Source organism: Antennarius striatus, chromosome 10, assembly GCF_040054535.1.
Source record: "Antennarius striatus isolate MH-2024 chromosome 10, ASM4005453v1, whole genome shotgun sequence".
In the NCBI taxonomy this organism is placed as follows: domain Eukaryota; kingdom Metazoa; phylum Chordata; class Actinopteri; order Lophiiformes; family Antennariidae; genus Antennarius; species Antennarius striatus.
Genome location: NC_090785.1, coordinates 1,393,059 through 1,410,048, shown reverse-complemented (window position 1 = coordinate 1,410,048; position 16,990 = coordinate 1,393,059). Strand labels below are relative to the sequence as shown.

Below are 16,990 nucleotides of genomic sequence, written 5' to 3'. Positions count from 1 at the left end.
TAAATCAATATATTGGGGGTCTGTTCGGTTCTTCCTCCTTTAAGGGGGCAGCTCCGGGTCTGGGAGCTGGTCCTGGATCAGTTCTCGGTGTCGGTGAGGCGGAGCAGAAGTTTTAAACCCCCCCCAGTCTGAGGACCGCCAGTCAGAGCGTTCAGACCGCGACCCGCATCAGAGCCCTAGAGTCCGCATCAGAGCAGCATGAAGACCCCCCCAGCCTTCCTGGCCCTCCTGGCCCTCCTGTCGGTCCGCGTCTCTGCGGCGTGCGGACCGTGTGACCCGGCGTCCTGCGCCCCCCTCCCGGCGGAGGGCTGCGCCGCCGGCGCGCTGCTGGACACCTGCGGCTGCTGCTCGGTCTGCGCCGCCGCGGAGGGCGAGCTGTGCGGCGGGCGGCGCGCCGCGGCGCGTCGCTGCGGCTCCGGGTTGGAGTGCGTCAAGAGCGACGAGGACAAGAAGAGCAAACTGGGGGTGTGCGTCTGCAAGAGCGACTACGAGGTCTGCGGCACCGACGGAGTGACGTACGGGAACGGGTGCGCCCTGAAGACCGCCAGCCTGGCGGCGGAGAGGGGGGGCCAGGGGCCGGTCAGCGTCCAGAACAAGGGCCGCTGCGCCTCAGGTGAGTCCCGTGTCGGACCCGTGACCCGCATCACCAGGGGCGGACTGAGGATGTCTGAGGACCCCCCCCCCCAATCACCAGGGGTTAATGAGATGAGTCAGGGACAGGAAGCAGGTCCAGGTTTGAGGTCAGAAATGCCCCCCTCAAAAAATAAGATGTTAGTTATTCTTTGATATCCGTGGATCCACCCAGATGTGACCCCTGGGGGACCAGAGGAGTCTGGGTAGGAGAGAAAAACAAACAGGAAGCTGCTGGTAAAAAATGACCAAAAAAGGCAACAAGGCAGAAAAGTTTGTAGTTTATTATTAGAAAATAGCGGACCCCCCCACACACACCCAAACACACTCATGTAAGTTTATTCTTTAACATCTGTGGATCCCTGGGGGAGTCAGGGTTGTCAGGTTTGGAAATAAAAACAACACAGTGATCCCCCGTTTCTCGCGGTTCCTGCGTTCCAGGGACCGCACGCGATTAACGAAATCCATGATATTGCGACAAACTGTTTATCTTATTATTTACAGTAATTTACACGTTTCTGCACACCCCCCCCCATACTGATATTAAACCACTTTCTAGCTGTATTACATTTTCCCACACTCTGATAGACTGTTTAAAGCACTTTTGGGGCTCACGGAAGTCCAAGACTCACGGACCAGAGCGCACTTCCAGATCCCGTCAGCCAATAGAATGTGCGTACGGTATCACATGACTACCTATTAAAAATCCGCGATGAGGTGAAGTCTCACAGAGAAAATCTGTGAGAAAGAAGGGATGTTATTAGAACATTGAGAGCCCCCCTCCCTTCCTGGGGTAGTCTTGTTCTCCACCTTGGAGACCCGTCCTCGTGGTCGGTTGGGTTCACGTTGGATGCGGCGGCTGAACGTGTCAGTGCCTCCTCTGACAGTAACAACATAGAGCGACGCTAATCCACCTTCATCCCTCTGAAAACACTGAATTCCTCCCGTGGGGCCCCCCCCTTGACGGCGCTCAGAGCGATGCGGATTCCTCTGAGGTCACAGGGGGATTGATGTGTGACGGATTCCGGACCTGTTTCATCCTGTTTCATCTGGAAACAAACTTCATCTCGTTTGTCTTCCCTTCGGTCGTCTGTCCTCAGCTCCGGTCATCGTCACTCCTCCGGGGGAGGTCTACAACGTGAGCGGCTCTCAGGTGTACCTGAGCTGTGAGGCAGTGGGCGTGCCCACGCCCGTCCTCACCTGGAAGAAGGTGAGTGTCATCACGCTTCAGATGATTGAGGTCAAGAGTCTGATCTACAGGAGAAGAAATGAAAGTTAAACAAGACGACGGGATTCCTCCGTTCTTCATTTCCTGTTTGCTGCTGGTGTTTATTAAAACAAGGAGAAACAGGAAATGAAGGGTAAGATGGAAGGGACTAGTTTAAACACCTGAAGAAGAGACTAGTTTAAACACCTGAAGAAGAGACTAGTTTAAACACCTGAAGAAGAGACTAGTTTAAACACCTGAAGAAGAGACTAGTTTAAACACCTGAAGAGACTAGTTTAAACACCTGAAGAAGAGACTAGTTTAAACACCTGAAGAAGAAGAGACTAGTTTAAACACCTAAAGAAGAGACTAGTTTAAACACCTGAAGAAGAAGAGACTAGTTTAAACACCTGAAGAAGAGACTAGTTTAAACACCTGAAGAAGAGACTAGTTTAAACACCTGAAGAAGAAGAGACTAGTAGAAACTAGTTTATCGGTTGTTGCAGAGAAGATAAATTTAAGACTCTTTGATAATCGTCAGTCTTTCCTCCCAGGACCTGTTAGCACCTGTTAGCACCTGTTAGCGTCTGTTAGCTTCTACTTCTGAAGTAAAAGTTGATTTTTATTTATTTTTTGTTTTAGTTTTGTGTGTCATTTCTTTCATTCTGTTACATCTAGTCTCTTAAATAGTTTCAACTTTCATCAGATTAGGATCAGATCAGATCATCTGGTTCCGGTCTGAGAGCTGTTCTGGGATCAGTTCCCTCACTGGGACCTGAGGGAACCCGTCCTTTGTGGGTTAGCAGGTTTAGACTAGCGGCTGGCGCTGCTGCTGGTGTGGATCCAGGAACCTTTTGTGTGCAGGTATGCGGCGTCAGGGCGGCGGTCTAGTCCAGGCCTGTGAGGGTCGGTCTGATCCCAGATCAGCGCCAGATCAAACACAGAACGAGTCGCTCTGATGTTTGAGACAAGAAGGGAAGAAATGAGACGGAAACAACCTGGAAACGCTCCGACGGAGGCAAACTTCAACAGATTCAGATATGAGAACAAGATGATGATGATGATAATGATGAAGAGTCCTGATGAGCTCATTGGTTCCCCGCAGCCTCAGGTGTTCAGGTGTCAGCAGCTCTTCTTCTGCAGGTCCAGACGTCTCTGAGAACCAAGAACGAGCTGCGGCGTGTTTCTGATCACAGCTCAGATCCTTTAGAGAGAACATCAGGGTCGCCATGATGACGATGATGACGATGATGATGATGGTGGTGATGATGATGATGATGATGATGGTGATGATTCCTTCAGATCATCAACGGGCGGAAGAGGATGGAGCTTCTCCCTGGAGACAGAGACAACCTGGCGATTCAGACGAGAGGCGGACCCGAGAAACACGAGGTCACCGGCTGGGTGCTGGTCAGTAGTACAAGTACACAGAGTACTCATTACTCCTCACAGAGTACACATTACTCTACACAGAGTACTCCTCATGGGTACCATGTTCTATTGAATGTACACGGGTACATGCTAACATATCCATGCAGAATCAGACTTTATGTTTTTACTTATATTAATAGACAATCTACTGATTCACTTCCTGACAGGAAGTGATGTCACAACTCCAGCTGTTGGTCACCTGGTGCTGTTTGTGTTTCAGATCTCCCCTCTGACCAAAGCAGAAGAAGGATCGTACGAGTGTCACGCCACCAACACTAAAGGAGAGGCTTCGGCCGTCGGGTCGATCCACCTGGTGGAGTCCATCGATGACATCATCAAGAAAGGTAACACAACGCAATAGAGAGACAAACAAATGATGTCATCGTGAAGAAAACAACAAATAACAACGAGACATCCTGCAAATCCAAAAAAAGGCTAACGTGGCTAACAGAGTCAACACAGCTAACGTGGCTAACAGAGTCAACACAGCTAACGTGGCTAACAGAGTCAACACAGCTAACGTGGCTAACAGAGTCAACACAGCTAATGTGGCTAGCAGAGTCAACACAGCTAATGAGGCTAACGCAGAAACAAACTGGGAGCTCACAGCTTCATGTTCCCATGACAACCTGTAAACAAATCTCAGGCAGCAGGAAACTCCGCCCCCTGTAGTTTAGGATGAGACTCCACCCCTGCCCTTTAGGATGAGACTCTGCCCCCTGTGTTTTAAGATGAGACTCCGCCCCCTGTATTTTAGAATAAGTTTCCGCCTCCATGTCCTTTAGGACGAGACTCCGCCCCGTTCTTTGGGATGAGGCTGAACCGCTAGCGTCGGAATCAGGGTTAAAAAACTGCTGATTATTTGAATCAGCTGATAACCCCGCCTCTGAGTGATGATGTCATCTCTTTTCAGTGTCTAAAGAAGCTGAACTGTGATCAGCTGATCGGTGAAGATGGGCGCCGCCGCCAACAGCTGGGGAGGTTTTCAGCTCTCAGATGTTTTTGTAGTTTAAATTCTTGTTGATCGACGGCGTTTCGTGATTCCTGGTAGATCAATAGATTTGCTTTCCTACGCGTTTAAGATTTAAATCTGAATTAAACTTTTCTCTGTGTTAACTTTCTATGTGTTTGAGCAGCAGAGATAACCTGATTTTACACGCCTGTTTTGTAAACATGTAACCATAGCAACAGTAATGACTGAGCTCCATAACCAAGTAATGGCTCATTTCTTCATGTCGGTCATTAATTGATTATTTCTTATGCTAATAAAAGAGTGTAATGAAGCAGAAGTGTGGACATGTTTAATAAAGTGTTTACAACAGACAAAGAATAAAACTTTATTGATCATCAACTCAAAATATTAAAATATGACTTTCACTCTGAAACACATATTTGGTCTTAAATAAACAAATTCCTTAGTATCTTTATTTCTGGACATATTGATCTGCTGCAGATCAATAAACCAGTAAGTAATGGTTTATTGATCAACTTTCCCATGACTTAAACTGGGAGTTTATGGTTTGACTTTATTGGTTTTAAACTCTCCCATGACCTTTGGTTGACCTCTGACCCCTCAGACTCATGTCTGATTCTCTGTCACCCTGACAACCTGATGGAAGAATGCGTTTGATTCGTCGCAGGATGTATTGAGTGATCGTCCACTCATTAAGGTGCTGCAGACGGTGGACGATGTCCACGTCTGGCTGCCAGTAGACAAGTGATTATTGATCAGGTTATTGGTGCAGGTGCATCCCAAAAAAAGAAAAAAAGAAGTGAAACCTGTGTTTTCTAGAGTCGTTACATGTAAGTTAAAATTTTTTGTGCATTTTTTACATTTTTATTTATACATACACACACACACGCACACACATTCACTGGCTCTATTCTGCTTCTCTGCTATAAAAGGGAGCAGAGTGTCCTGGAACGTCCACACACGTCCAGGAAATAGACTACAAGAGTCACATTCCAAGCTTTATGGAGATGCCGATTTCTTTTTCATGCAGGACTTGGCATCTGTTCACAGAAGCCACTGGGAGCTGATTACTGGAATAACTGAACCCCACAGGGAATCTGTGGGGTTTTTTGCTTTTCTGTATTATAAATGCGTTTTTTCACAGGTTTATGAAATATTCTAATATTCTGAAACACCAATTTTTTATTTTCTCTAACTGTCAGCCATAGTGATCAAAAATTTTTTTAAAAAATGACTTGAAAATTTTCAGTTTGTGTGCAACAATCTAAAATAAATAATACATAACTATATATATATAAATTTTGAGGTATTATTATTATTATTATTATTATTAATAATAATAATAATAATAATAATAATGTTATTGTTATCATTATTATATTGATAATTATTCTGGATGTTCACGGATGTCGGTTTTCTAGTTTTTAATACAAATATACTCATAAATATAATGGATTCCAGATGATCTGTCCATAAATTCATCAGAACCACAACCACTGACGTCACATAATGCAGACGAGCACTCAGTCCACTAGAGGGCAGCAACACGTCAGCCAGCCTCCAGGCCCTCCACACAAGAAGAAGAACTTCCGGGTTGAGCTGTTCGTCATCCGGTCGTTCTAGCTTTTCTGTATTTTGGATTTAAATATTTTCCCGACATAAATCATGTACGACCAGGATGAAGGTAAGCCGAATTGTCTCTTAAGACAGGAAACTTGAACATTTAAAATTTTTGAACTTTATGAATTTCTGAAGAGGCTGAGTTGTGTTTATCACACAAAGTTAGCATCATCTGAAAGCATCTCCGTCACATCTTAGCTGCTAGCTATTGTTAGCCTCTGATGTGGAGACAAATAGTGACTGAACGAACAGACGTGTTAGCATCAGGCTGACCACAGAAACATCTGGAAATGTTTTAGGACACAGAATGCTAACTTTAGCTCCATCCGACTGCATGAATCTTTACACGCCGGCATGCTAACAGAAGCTAATGCAGTTGGCGCGATGCTTTGTGTCAGCTAGTAGCTGACGGCTAATCAGTATACAGTATATACATATACATATATATAAGTTCAAGTGCAGTCAGTACACCAAAGTACAAAAGCTCTAATACATTGTATTTGTATTAGGAGAAATACTGAAAACATGCTAGTAAACAAGTGACGTCACCTTGTTTTCTTTTCACTAAATATGCTTAAACGTACTGACAGTAAATATTTGTACTGCAATGTCGAATCAGAGGAATTACAGTGACTAACTGGGACCAAAGAAAAGGATAAATTAAGTTAAAAACAGTAAGAAAGTGAAGCATCATTGAAGGTAACGGGTTAGCCCACGGTTGTTGATTTGTGTCTGTTGGTATTGATCAGTGCTGATTCTCTATTGGTTGTGTGTTTGACAGATAACCAGTATGATGAGGATGATGATGAAATCACTCCAGACCTGTGGCAGGAGGCCTGCTGGATCGTCATCAGGTAAACTCACCTGGAGGTCTCCTCGGCTGGCGGTGACGCTGCTGGGAGAGGAACGAATGGAGCCTTCAGTAACAGGCTTTAAAATTATTATTTGAGTATAAAAACAAAAACAGATCTGAAGTCCCTCACATAGACGAGACTGATTTCTTAAATGGCTGTTTTTTTATTTTAAACTTTTGGGAAACTAGCAGATTAAACTAAATAGAGTGATTGAAATCTGGAAGTCTTTTGTAACCTTGAATTTATCTAAAAGGTACTAACATCTTATCATAGCTGCTGTTAGTTGGTAAATATTAGATATAGCTTCACAAAAACCAACATGATGACGTCTATTTTCTCCCATTCATTCATTCATTCATTCATTCATTCATTCATTCATTCTGTTGGTCTTTATTTTGACGTGTTTGTCCTGTTCCAGCTCTTATTTTGACGAGAAGGGTCTGGTGCGTCAGCAGCTGGATTCTTTTGATGAGTTCATCCAGATGTCCGTCCAGCGGATCGTGGAGGACGCCCCCCCCATAGACCTGCAGGCTGAGGCTCAGCACACGTCAGGGGAGGTGGAGGAGCCGGTGAGGAACCCGGGTTTGGCTCAGGACCAGAACCAGGACCCGGAGTCAGACGCTTGTTCACTTTTTTATCGTGCATCTGATTCCTGTGTGAACCAGCATTTAGTCTAAGATGATGAGAGCTCTTCTGACCTCACCGTGACCTCACTGTGACCCCACCATGACCTCTCTGTGACCTCTCTGGTTCCAGCCACGTTACCTGCTAAAGTTCGATCAGATCTACTTGTCCAAACCGACGCACTGGGAGAGAGACGGAGCTCCGTCCCCCATGATGCCCAACGAGGCTCGACTGCGGAACCTCACGTAGGTCTCATCCCCCCTCACCCGTCGTCCTCCATCTACACACACGCTCACCTGCCGCTCCCACAGGTACTCCGCCCCCCTGTACGTCGACATCACAAAGACCATCATCAAGGAGGGGGAGGACCAGCTGCAGACTCAGCACCAGAAGACCTTCATTGGTAAAATTCCCATCATGCTTCGCTCCACCTACTGCCTGCTGAGCGGCCTGACGGACAGAGATCTCTGCGAGCTGAACGAGTGTCCGCTGGACCCCGGAGGTTATTTCATCATCAACGGCTCGGAGAAGGTCGGCGGGAGCGACGACGTGTGACGTTAGCGAGCGATATAAGCTAAGCTAACCAGACCCCCCCCCCCCGGTGGTTTCAGGTGCTGATCGCTCAGGAGAAAATGGCAACCAACACGGTTTACGTGTTCGCCAAGAAGGACTCTAAGTACGCCTACACCGGCGAGTGTCGCTCCTGCCTGGAGAACTCGTCCCGTCCCACCAGCACCATCTGGGTCAGCATGATGGCCAGAGGGGGACAGGTAGGGCCCAGCGCACCCCTCCACACCCTTCACCTCCGCTTCCTGACGGATATGATTTATTGATTGTTGATCGATCGTCTGCCAGGGAGTGAAGAAGAGCGCGATCGGCCAGAGGATCGTGTCCACGCTGCCGTACATCCGACAGGAGATCCCCATCATCATCGTGTTCCGGGCGCTGGGCTTCGTGTCGGACCGCGACATCCTGGAGCACATCATCTACGACTTCGACGACCCGGAGATGATGGAGATGGTCAGTGCGATTATCGATCCCCCGCGTAGCGACAGACGAGGAGGTCCGTCTGACCCGTGTGGCGTCCCTCCTGTCCCCAGGTGAAGCCGTCTCTAGACGAGGCCTTCGTGATCCAGGAGCAGAACGTGGCGCTGAACTTCATCGGCTCCAGAGGGGCCAAACCGGGCGTGACCAAAGAACGCCGCATCAAATACGCCAAAGAGGTTCTGCAGAAGGAGATGCTGCCTCACGTCGGGGTCAGCGACTTCTGTGAGACCAAGAAGGCCTACTTCTTAGGGTGAGCCCCCCCCTGGACTCACCTGTACGAGTCTGCTGCCCCCCACCCCCCAGACTCACCTGTTCACGCGTGCGTTGCTGTTTTCAGGTACATGGTCCACAGGCTGCTGCTGGCGGCTCTCGGCAGGCGGGAGCTGGACGACAGGGATCACTACGGCAACAAGAGGCTGGACCTCGCCGGGCCGTTGTTGGCCTTCCTGTTCAGAGGGTGGGGCTTCTTCTCTCATCACCTTTGACCTTTTGCGATCAGACATACGCGACCCAATCGATGTGTAACCTCGTCTGCGTTTCAGCCTCTTCAAGAACCTCCTGAAGGAGATCCGGATCTACGCCCAGAAGTTCATCGACAGAGGGAAGGACTTCAACCTGGAGCTCGCCATCAAGACCCGGATCATCTCTGACGGCCTCAAGTACTCGCTGGCGACGGGGAACTGGGGCGACGTGAAGAAGGCCCACCAGGCCCGCGCCGGGGTGTCTCAGGTGAGGAGGGTGGCTCCTCACACAGATGGGATGTCAGGTGACCCACAGAATCTTGAGTTCTACGACTAAAAAAACAGCGAAAGTATTGGAAGAACATTGAATGGAAAAAAAATAGTTTTTTACTATTTGGGTTCTTTATTTCTCGGCAGTAGAAATCAGGTGGTTTCAGTAGAAACATTCCTTCTTGACCAAAAAAACAGAGAAAACAAGCTTTTTACATCAAGATGTGTCAAACTGATGCTAATATTTTTAGCTTTAGTGACGCCTCAGACATGTCAACACTTGTTTACTTCTATAAAACAACACAAACAACACTGAAAAGAAGAAGTTTGATGGCAAAATCATTTATTTCAGAATAGAAAACTAAGATTAACGTCTACATTTTACATTAACGAGATAATTTAGCTATTCTCGCGGTAGCTCTGCGGGGGTCAGGGGTCAAACCTCCACCCGTTCATCATCTTAAACGTCTTTTCTCACAATCGTGACTCTTTTTCTCCCCAAACGATCTCGATCGCTCGTCCAAACGCAGCCCTACTGCCCCCTACAGGGGATCAGTAACACCTACAACGCTGCAGCAGTAGGACACCTCCCGTTGGCAGCCAGTGGGTTAAAAAATTACCCAGGAGCCCGTCTGGACACGGGTGTGTAACGCTTCTGCTTACAGGTGCTGAACCGTCTCACCTTCGCCTCCACCCTGTCTCACCTCCGCCGGGTGAACTCCCCCATCGGCAGAGACGGCAAACTGGCCAAACCCCGGCAGCTGCACAACACGCTGTGGGGGATGGTGTGTCCGGCGGAGACGCCCGAGGTACCAGACTCCGCCCACAGAAAGCACTGTTCGCCCCAAACGTCGGTCCCACGCTGATGACATCACTGACCGCGCCCCCCGTGTGTTTCAGGGTCACGCCGTGGGGCTGGTGAAGAACCTCGCCCTCATGGCCTACATCTCCGTCGGCTCCCAGCCGTCGCCCATCCTGGAGTTCTTGGAGGAGTGGAGCATGGAGAACCTGGAGGAGATCTCGCCGGCCGCCATCGCAGAGTCAGTGTCCACCATCGCGCCGTCGCCAGCTCGGTCACATGATCCCGTTTCCTCCCTAAATCGTTGGCGTTTTCACTTTTCAGCGCCACGAAGATCTTCGTGAACGGCTGCTGGGTGGGAATCCACAAGGACCCCGAGCAGCTGATGAACACGCTGAGGAAGCTGCGCCGGCAGATGGACATCATCGTATCCGAGGTAACCGCCGATGTCGATTTTTACTGATTGGAGGGAGTCGGTTAGCGTCCGTTAGCGACGGTTGTCGGTCCCGATCCCTCCAGGTGTCGATGATCAGAGACATCAGGGAACGCGAGATCCGGATCTACACCGACGCCGGGCGGATCTGCCGACCGCTGCTGATCGTGGAGAAGCAGAAGCTGCTGCTGAAGCGGCGCCACATCGACCAGCTGAAGGAGAGGGAGTACAACAACTACAGGTGAGGCTGCAGCGAGGGCGGGGGGAGGCGGGGCCTGAAGCGTTCGCCCGTTTTGACGCTGACGTGTTTTGGGGCGTCGTCCTCCAGCTGGCAGGACCTGGTCGCCAGCGGCGTGGTGGAGTACATCGACACGCTGGAGGAGGAGACGGTGATGCTCGCCATGACCCCCGACGACCTCCAGGAGAAGGGCGTGGCCTACTGCTCCACCTACACCCACTGCGAGATCCACCCGTCCATGATCCTGGGGGTGTGCGCGTCCATCATCCCCTTCCCCGACCACAACCAGGTAGCTAGAACGTAACTAACACTGTTTCCGCTCCCTCCTGACCACTAGAGGCAGCGTCGAGCCCTTTGACCCTTGGGAACGGTGACCTTTTGTTGTTTTTATGTGTTTCTCTCCCTATAAATCAGTCAGTTAAAAGACTAAATATATGAAATTATGCCAGTAAATTTCCTTATTTTCCAAAATTCCGTAATGCCTGTCATTGGAAGTGTATAGAATAGCAGATTTTCAGTGTGTACACACAATACCTAAAATAGTCAAAAATGGTCCAATTGACTCCATTATAACCACATATTTTTCAGATACTATAAGCATCTATATATATTATGTATTCATGTATTATATATGTATTACTATATACAATAATGCTGACGTTATAATGAAACATGATCTTCATTGTCTACAGCAAATCACTGCACCCACAATCCCCCCACAACCCCGACACCCACCCACTGTCTGTTCACACACCTGGAAAAATGGTTTTCCATTCATCCAATAGTTTATCAATAGTTCGTCTTTTGGAAATATTCAATATTGTTTTTCCCATCGGAAGAAAAACGGTTCAAATGGCAAATTCTATATAAACATATATAATAATAAAAAAATGATAATAAACTTTATATCTGTGGTTAGGTCTGAACTAATGGAAAAGATCTGATGAATTGAAAGAAAATTTCTGTATTACCTTTTTTTTTACACTTTTATGAGACGGCCCTTTTGTGACCCGATTGGGTAAGGTGTGTGTAGTCATTTTAATAGGTCTCTGAGGGTTAATGAAGTCTGCTTGTGTTTGGGGGTGTGGCCCAGTCTCCCAGGAACACGTACCAGTCCGCTATGGGGAAGCAGGCCATGGGCGTCTACATCACCAACTTCCACGTGCGAATGGACACGCTCGCTCACGTGTTGTACTACCCCCAGAAACCGCTGGTCACCACCCGGTCCATGGAGTACCTGCGCTTCAGAGAACTTCCTGCAGGTGGAGCACTTCCTGTCTCTTCTCACCCCAGTGAAAGGTTCTCTGTAACCCGTGGTCTCGTCTTTCAGGTATCAACTCCATCGTGGCGATCGCTTCGTATACCGGCTACAACCAGGAGGACTCAGTGATCATGAACCGGTCGGCAGTGGACCGCGGGTTCTTCAGGTCCGTTTTCTACCGATCCTACAAGGAGCAGGAGTCCAAGAAGGGGTTCGACCAGGAGGAGGTCTTCGAGAAGCCGACGCGCGAAACCTGCCAGGGTGAGAACCGATCGGAACCGATCGGAAACTGATCGAAGCTTCACGATGACTGAGAACCCGTGACAATCTGGTCCAGGTATGAGACACGCCATCTACGACAAGCTGGACGACGACGGTCTGATCGCGCCGGGCGTCCGCGTGTCGGGCGAGGACGTGATCATCGGGAAGACGGTGACGCTGCCGGAGAACGACGACGAGCTGGACAGCACCAACCGGCGCTACACCAAGAGGGACTGCAGCACCTTCCTGAGGACCAGCGAGACCGGCATCGTGGACCAAGTGATGGTCACGCTCAACCAGGAGGGCTACAAGTTCTGCAAGATCAGGGTGAGGCCACGCCCCACCGCGCCCGCGTCAAAACGCAGATCCGCCCACTCAGGTTTCAACGCATTTCCTGTTTGATGCAGGTTCGCTCGGTCCGGATCCCGCAGATCGGAGACAAGTTCGCCAGCCGACACGGACAGAAGGGAACCTGTGGGATCCAGTACAGACAGGAGGTCAGTTCTGTTCTAGAAGCCCTGATCCAGTCAGACCACTTCCTGTCTGGATGCGTTCAGCTCCAGCAGCCTGACATTCAAACTCTAGGCCCGGGGGCCAAATGTGGCCCTCTGCATCATTTTATGTGGCCTGCAAGAGCAGAAAAGTTCGGAGTGTCTAAAAATAAATGGGACAAAAGTGTGCTGTGGACAAAAAACTACATTTCCCACAATACAGTCGTTCAGCCCATTTTAACTCTGACTAACCGTTGTGAACAAAGTTAACGTCCTCACTTGTGTCTGATGTTATTTTTCTTTATTGATTGATAGTTTGATCCTTGATTGATGGAGTTCTGTGGGTTTAATAACCTGACAAATTAAAGGATTTATGTTGGAACAGAGAAACACACAAACATGTTTTTTCAAGTTACAAACTGAAATGTTTGTAACTTGAATAAGTAATAAATTCAGAGTTTGATGACCTCTGACCTTTTGCGCAGGACATGCCGTTCACCTGTGAGGGCATCACGCCCGACATCATCATCAACCCTCACGCCATCCCCTCCAGGATGACGGTCGGCCATCTGATCGAGTGTCTGCAGGGGAAGGTGAAGACGCGTGACCACACCCTCGCTTAGCTCCGCCCCCTAAGCCCCCGTCGTGACCACTTCCTGTTTTTGCTTTCCAGGTCTCCGCCAACAAAGGCGAGATCGGCGACGCCACGCCGTTCAACGACGCCGTCAACGTGCAGAAAGTGTCCAACCTGCTGTCGGAGTACGGATACCACCTGAGAGGCAACGAGGTCACCGGACAGAGTCGTCATGTTATTGACGATGTCAGCATGATGTCACGCTAACGCGGTCACTCCCCCTTTGCAGGTGCTTTACAACGGTTTCACCGGCAGGAAGCTGACGTCGCAGATCTTCATCGGCCCGACGTACTACCAGCGCCTGAAGCACATGGTGGACGACAAGATCCACTCGCGGGCGCGCGGCCCCGTCCAGATCCTCAACCGCCAACCGATGGAGGGGCGGTCCCGGTGAGCAGGGGGGCGGAGCCAGACGTCTCCGTATGTCCGTCGGCCGTCTGTTTGACTGGCCCGTCTCTCTCTCTCCCCCAGCGACGGCGGGCTGCGGTTCGGCGAGATGGAGCGCGACTGTCAGATCGCTCACGGCGCCGCCCAGTTCCTGCGCGAGCGTCTGTTCGAGGCGTCCGACCCGTACCAGGTCCACGTGTGCAACCTGTGCGGCCTGATGGCCATCGCCAACACGCGAACGCACACATACGAGTGTCGCGGCTGCCGCAACAAGACACAGGTAAGCCAATCGATCGCTCGATCGATAATCGATCAACCGATCAGGGATCAATACGTGTCCGTCTGTCTGTCCTCAGATCTCTCTGGTCCGGATGCCGTACGCATGCAAGCTGCTCTTCCAGGAACTCATGTCCATGAGCATCGCCCCCCGCATGATGACGTCATAGGAGGGCTCAGCCAATCACGCGCAGGAGTCACATGTGATGTCATACAGGAAGTGGTCGGTTTTTGTAGTTTTATGTTGTCTCAACTTGTTTTTTGGAAAAGTAGAACAAATAAATCAGATTTTGTTTTAGTTTCTGGTCTCCTGGTTTTTTTACTTCTGATTGGTCCTCGTTCACACCTGGTACACACACACACCTGGTACACACACACACACACACACCTGGTACACACAAACACCTGCTACACACACACATACACCTGCTACACACACACACTTGACACACCTGGTACACACATTGTACACACACGCACGGTACACACACACTGGTAAACACATACCTGCTACACACAAACTGGTACACACACGTACATACACACTGGTACACACATACCTGCTACACACACACATTGTACACACACCTACACACACCTGGTACACACACGCATAGTACACACACAGGTACATACCTGCTACACACACATGGTACACACACACTGCTACACACAAACCTGCTACACACAGACACCTGCTACACACACACTGCTACACACATACCTGCTACACACACAGACATGGTGCACACACACACCTGATACACACCAGGTTTTATTTACTGATTATAACCAATTCTGTCCAAAGGGTTAATGATCACAGGTTGGTCCTTTGTCCAACTGTTTGTTGTTTGTTTGTTGTTTGTTTTGTTTTTGGGTCTTGTGGTCAGAATCTGGTGAAATAAACTGATCTCAGAGGAGCAGCTGATCCTGTCAATAACCAATAATCAGATCAATACAGGAGTTGTTTATTGACCTCTGCTCCTGTTTTTCTCCTGTTGTTTGTGTGACGGAGTAAATATGTTGTTGACTCAGCAGCTTCAGCGCAGACGGAATGTTGATCCGGGATTAGAGGTGGAACAAAAGGGTGGCGGCCGGGGGTCACGACCCCAAGCAGCCCGTCCCCTATATGACAACAGCAGAGTCGCAGCAGCACACACACACGCAGACCACATACACACGCAGACCACACACACACGCAGACCCCCTGAAGGCAGAAGCACCGCGGCCAATCAGACGCCAGGAAACATCCAGAAGACCTCAGTTTGATCCACGATGATCGGGAAGAAGCTGCTGATCGTCTGCGCAGCCGTCTGCCTCTGTGCAGGTGTGTGTGTGTGTGTCAGGTGTGTGTTTGTGTGTGTGTGTGTAGGTATGTGTGTGTCAGGTGTGTGTGTGTGTGTGTGTAGGTATGTGTGTGTGTGTCTGTGTGTAGATATGTGTGTGTCAGGTGTGTGCATGTGTGTTTGTGTGGGTTTTAGGTGTGTGTGTGTGTGTGTCAGGTGTGTGCGTGTGTGTTTGTGATTGTGGGTTTTAGGTGTGTGTGTGTGTGTTTGTGTGTGTGTGTGTGTGTGTGTGTGTGTGTGTGTGTGTGTGTGTGTGTGTGTGTGTGTGTGTGTGTGTGTGTGTATGGTTGGTTGGTTGGTTGATGGTTGGTTGGTTAATTGACTGGTTGGTTGGTTGGTTGGTTGATGGTTGGTTGCTTAGTTAATTGGTTGGTTGATGGTTGGTTGGTTGGTTGGTTGGTTAGTTAATTGGTTGGTTGGTTGATGGTTGGTTGGTTAGTTAGTTGGTTAATTGGTTGGTTAATTAGTTGGTTAATTGGTTGGTTAATTGGTTGGTTGGTCGGTTGGTTGGTTGGTTGGTTGGTTGGTTTAATAGATCAAAATAAACTTTATTGTTTCTTCCAGACTCCGGCGCCTCCAGTCTCTACAGGAGGGTAAGAAACTCCATCAACTGTTCTCTGCTGATAGTATTAGTACTACAAGTATTAGTACTAGTACTATTAGTACCAGTACTAATACCAGTACTAATAATACTAGTACCACTACTAATACTATTGTTACTGCCGTGTGTCTGCAGCCGTCCTGCGTGGGGACGAGCGTGACACAGGCGTGTCCCCTGAACTACTCACCCGTGTGCGGCAGCGACGGCCTGACCTACGCCAACGAGTGTGCGCTGTGTGTGCAGAGGCTGTGAGTCCACACCCAGCACCAATGTAGTTGTTGTTGTTGTTGTGATTATTGATTACTGATTATTGGCTTTCTTCAGGGAGAAAAACACTGACATCTTGATCACGAAGGAGGGGCTCTGCTGAGGGCACCATCGGCCCCCGACGGGTGATGTCATCGGACACCTGTGACACCGATGATGTCATCACCTGCATTTTTGACTTTTGTTTGCATGTAGCAGTTAGCATGTAGCTGTTAGCATGTAGCTGAGCACACCAACACACGTGCTGCCTTCATCACGGCAGTAAACCTAATAATCATTATCATCATCATCATTCTGACCTCGGAAAGACGTTTGCTCACGCGATTGATCAGAAAACATGTTGCCATGACAATGATGCCATGTTGGGGAATTAATTTCTGAGCAAAAAAGCATTGGACTCCCTTTATCAGAGTCAGAGTTGGGATTTCCTGCGACCCTGAAGGCAGCACCACATTGCCACGTGTATTAATTATTCTAACCAGTTATTTATAAAGTGTGTTTTATATTTTCATATCGCCGTCGGGACATTTTTCATGTAATCTCTCAAAAATAAACATTTTGTTTCACTTCAGTTCTCCTGTTTTATTTTAATTTTTTTAACTCAACAACACGAAGTCACTTCCTGCAGCGACGTCCAATCAATGGGCAGGGGGAGGGGCATGAGATCAAAACCAGGAATTCTCAATCTAGAACAGAAGAACAGAAGCTGCTGTCGTGAACGCCACTTAAACCGATTCTGAGTGTCGGGAGGTTCTGTCAGGGCGGAGAGGACGCACCTTCATCAGGGCGTGGCCACCTGGTGGGCGGAGCCTGAGAGGACAGGTAAGTCACAAAAGATTACGAACCGTTAGAGGGTGGAGAACAGATCAATAACCTGGT

At 48.9% G+C, this 16,990-nt stretch overlaps 3 protein-coding genes across 3 annotated transcripts; all 3 read left to right on the top strand.

The window, feature by feature from the left end:
• The first annotated feature begins 120 nt into the window (after window positions 1-120).
• On the top strand, window positions 121-4,557 carry igfbp7 (insulin-like growth factor binding protein 7). Its single transcript, XM_068325969.1, has 5 exons — window positions 121-613; window positions 1,731-1,840; window positions 3,140-3,247; window positions 3,489-3,612; window positions 4,182-4,557. Exons 1-5 carry the CDS (start codon window positions 199-201, stop codon window positions 4,202-4,204), a joined length of 780 nt encoding a protein of 259 aa, XP_068182070.1. The 5' UTR covers window positions 121-198; the 3' UTR covers window positions 4,205-4,557.
• A 1,252-nt stretch (window positions 4,558-5,809) lies between these two features.
• polr2b (RNA polymerase II subunit B) lies at window positions 5,810-14,195 on the top strand. Its single transcript, XM_068326044.1, has 24 exons — window positions 5,810-5,925; window positions 6,643-6,715; window positions 7,134-7,284; window positions 7,472-7,584; window positions 7,651-7,870; window positions 7,951-8,109; window positions 8,195-8,359; window positions 8,440-8,636; window positions 8,724-8,843; window positions 8,929-9,115; window positions 9,783-9,926; window positions 10,018-10,157; window positions 10,241-10,352; window positions 10,436-10,590; window positions 10,678-10,876; window positions 11,681-11,849; window positions 11,918-12,109; window positions 12,186-12,436; window positions 12,517-12,606; window positions 13,086-13,193; window positions 13,274-13,387; window positions 13,464-13,624; window positions 13,706-13,901; window positions 13,978-14,195. The coding sequence occupies exons 1-24, from the start codon at window positions 5,907-5,909 to the stop codon at window positions 14,065-14,067; spliced, it is 3,525 nt and encodes a 1,174-aa protein (XP_068182145.1). The 5' UTR covers window positions 5,810-5,906; the 3' UTR covers window positions 14,068-14,195.
• An 844-nt stretch (window positions 14,196-15,039) lies between these two features.
• Window positions 15,040-16,643, top strand: LOC137602926 (probable pancreatic secretory proteinase inhibitor). The gene is made up of 4 exons (XM_068326045.1): window positions 15,040-15,224; window positions 15,808-15,836; window positions 15,980-16,092; window positions 16,169-16,643. Exons 1-4 carry the CDS (start codon window positions 15,173-15,175, stop codon window positions 16,212-16,214), a joined length of 240 nt encoding a protein of 79 aa, XP_068182146.1. The 5' UTR covers window positions 15,040-15,172; the 3' UTR covers window positions 16,215-16,643.
• The last annotated feature ends 347 nt before the right edge of the window (window positions 16,644-16,990 follow it).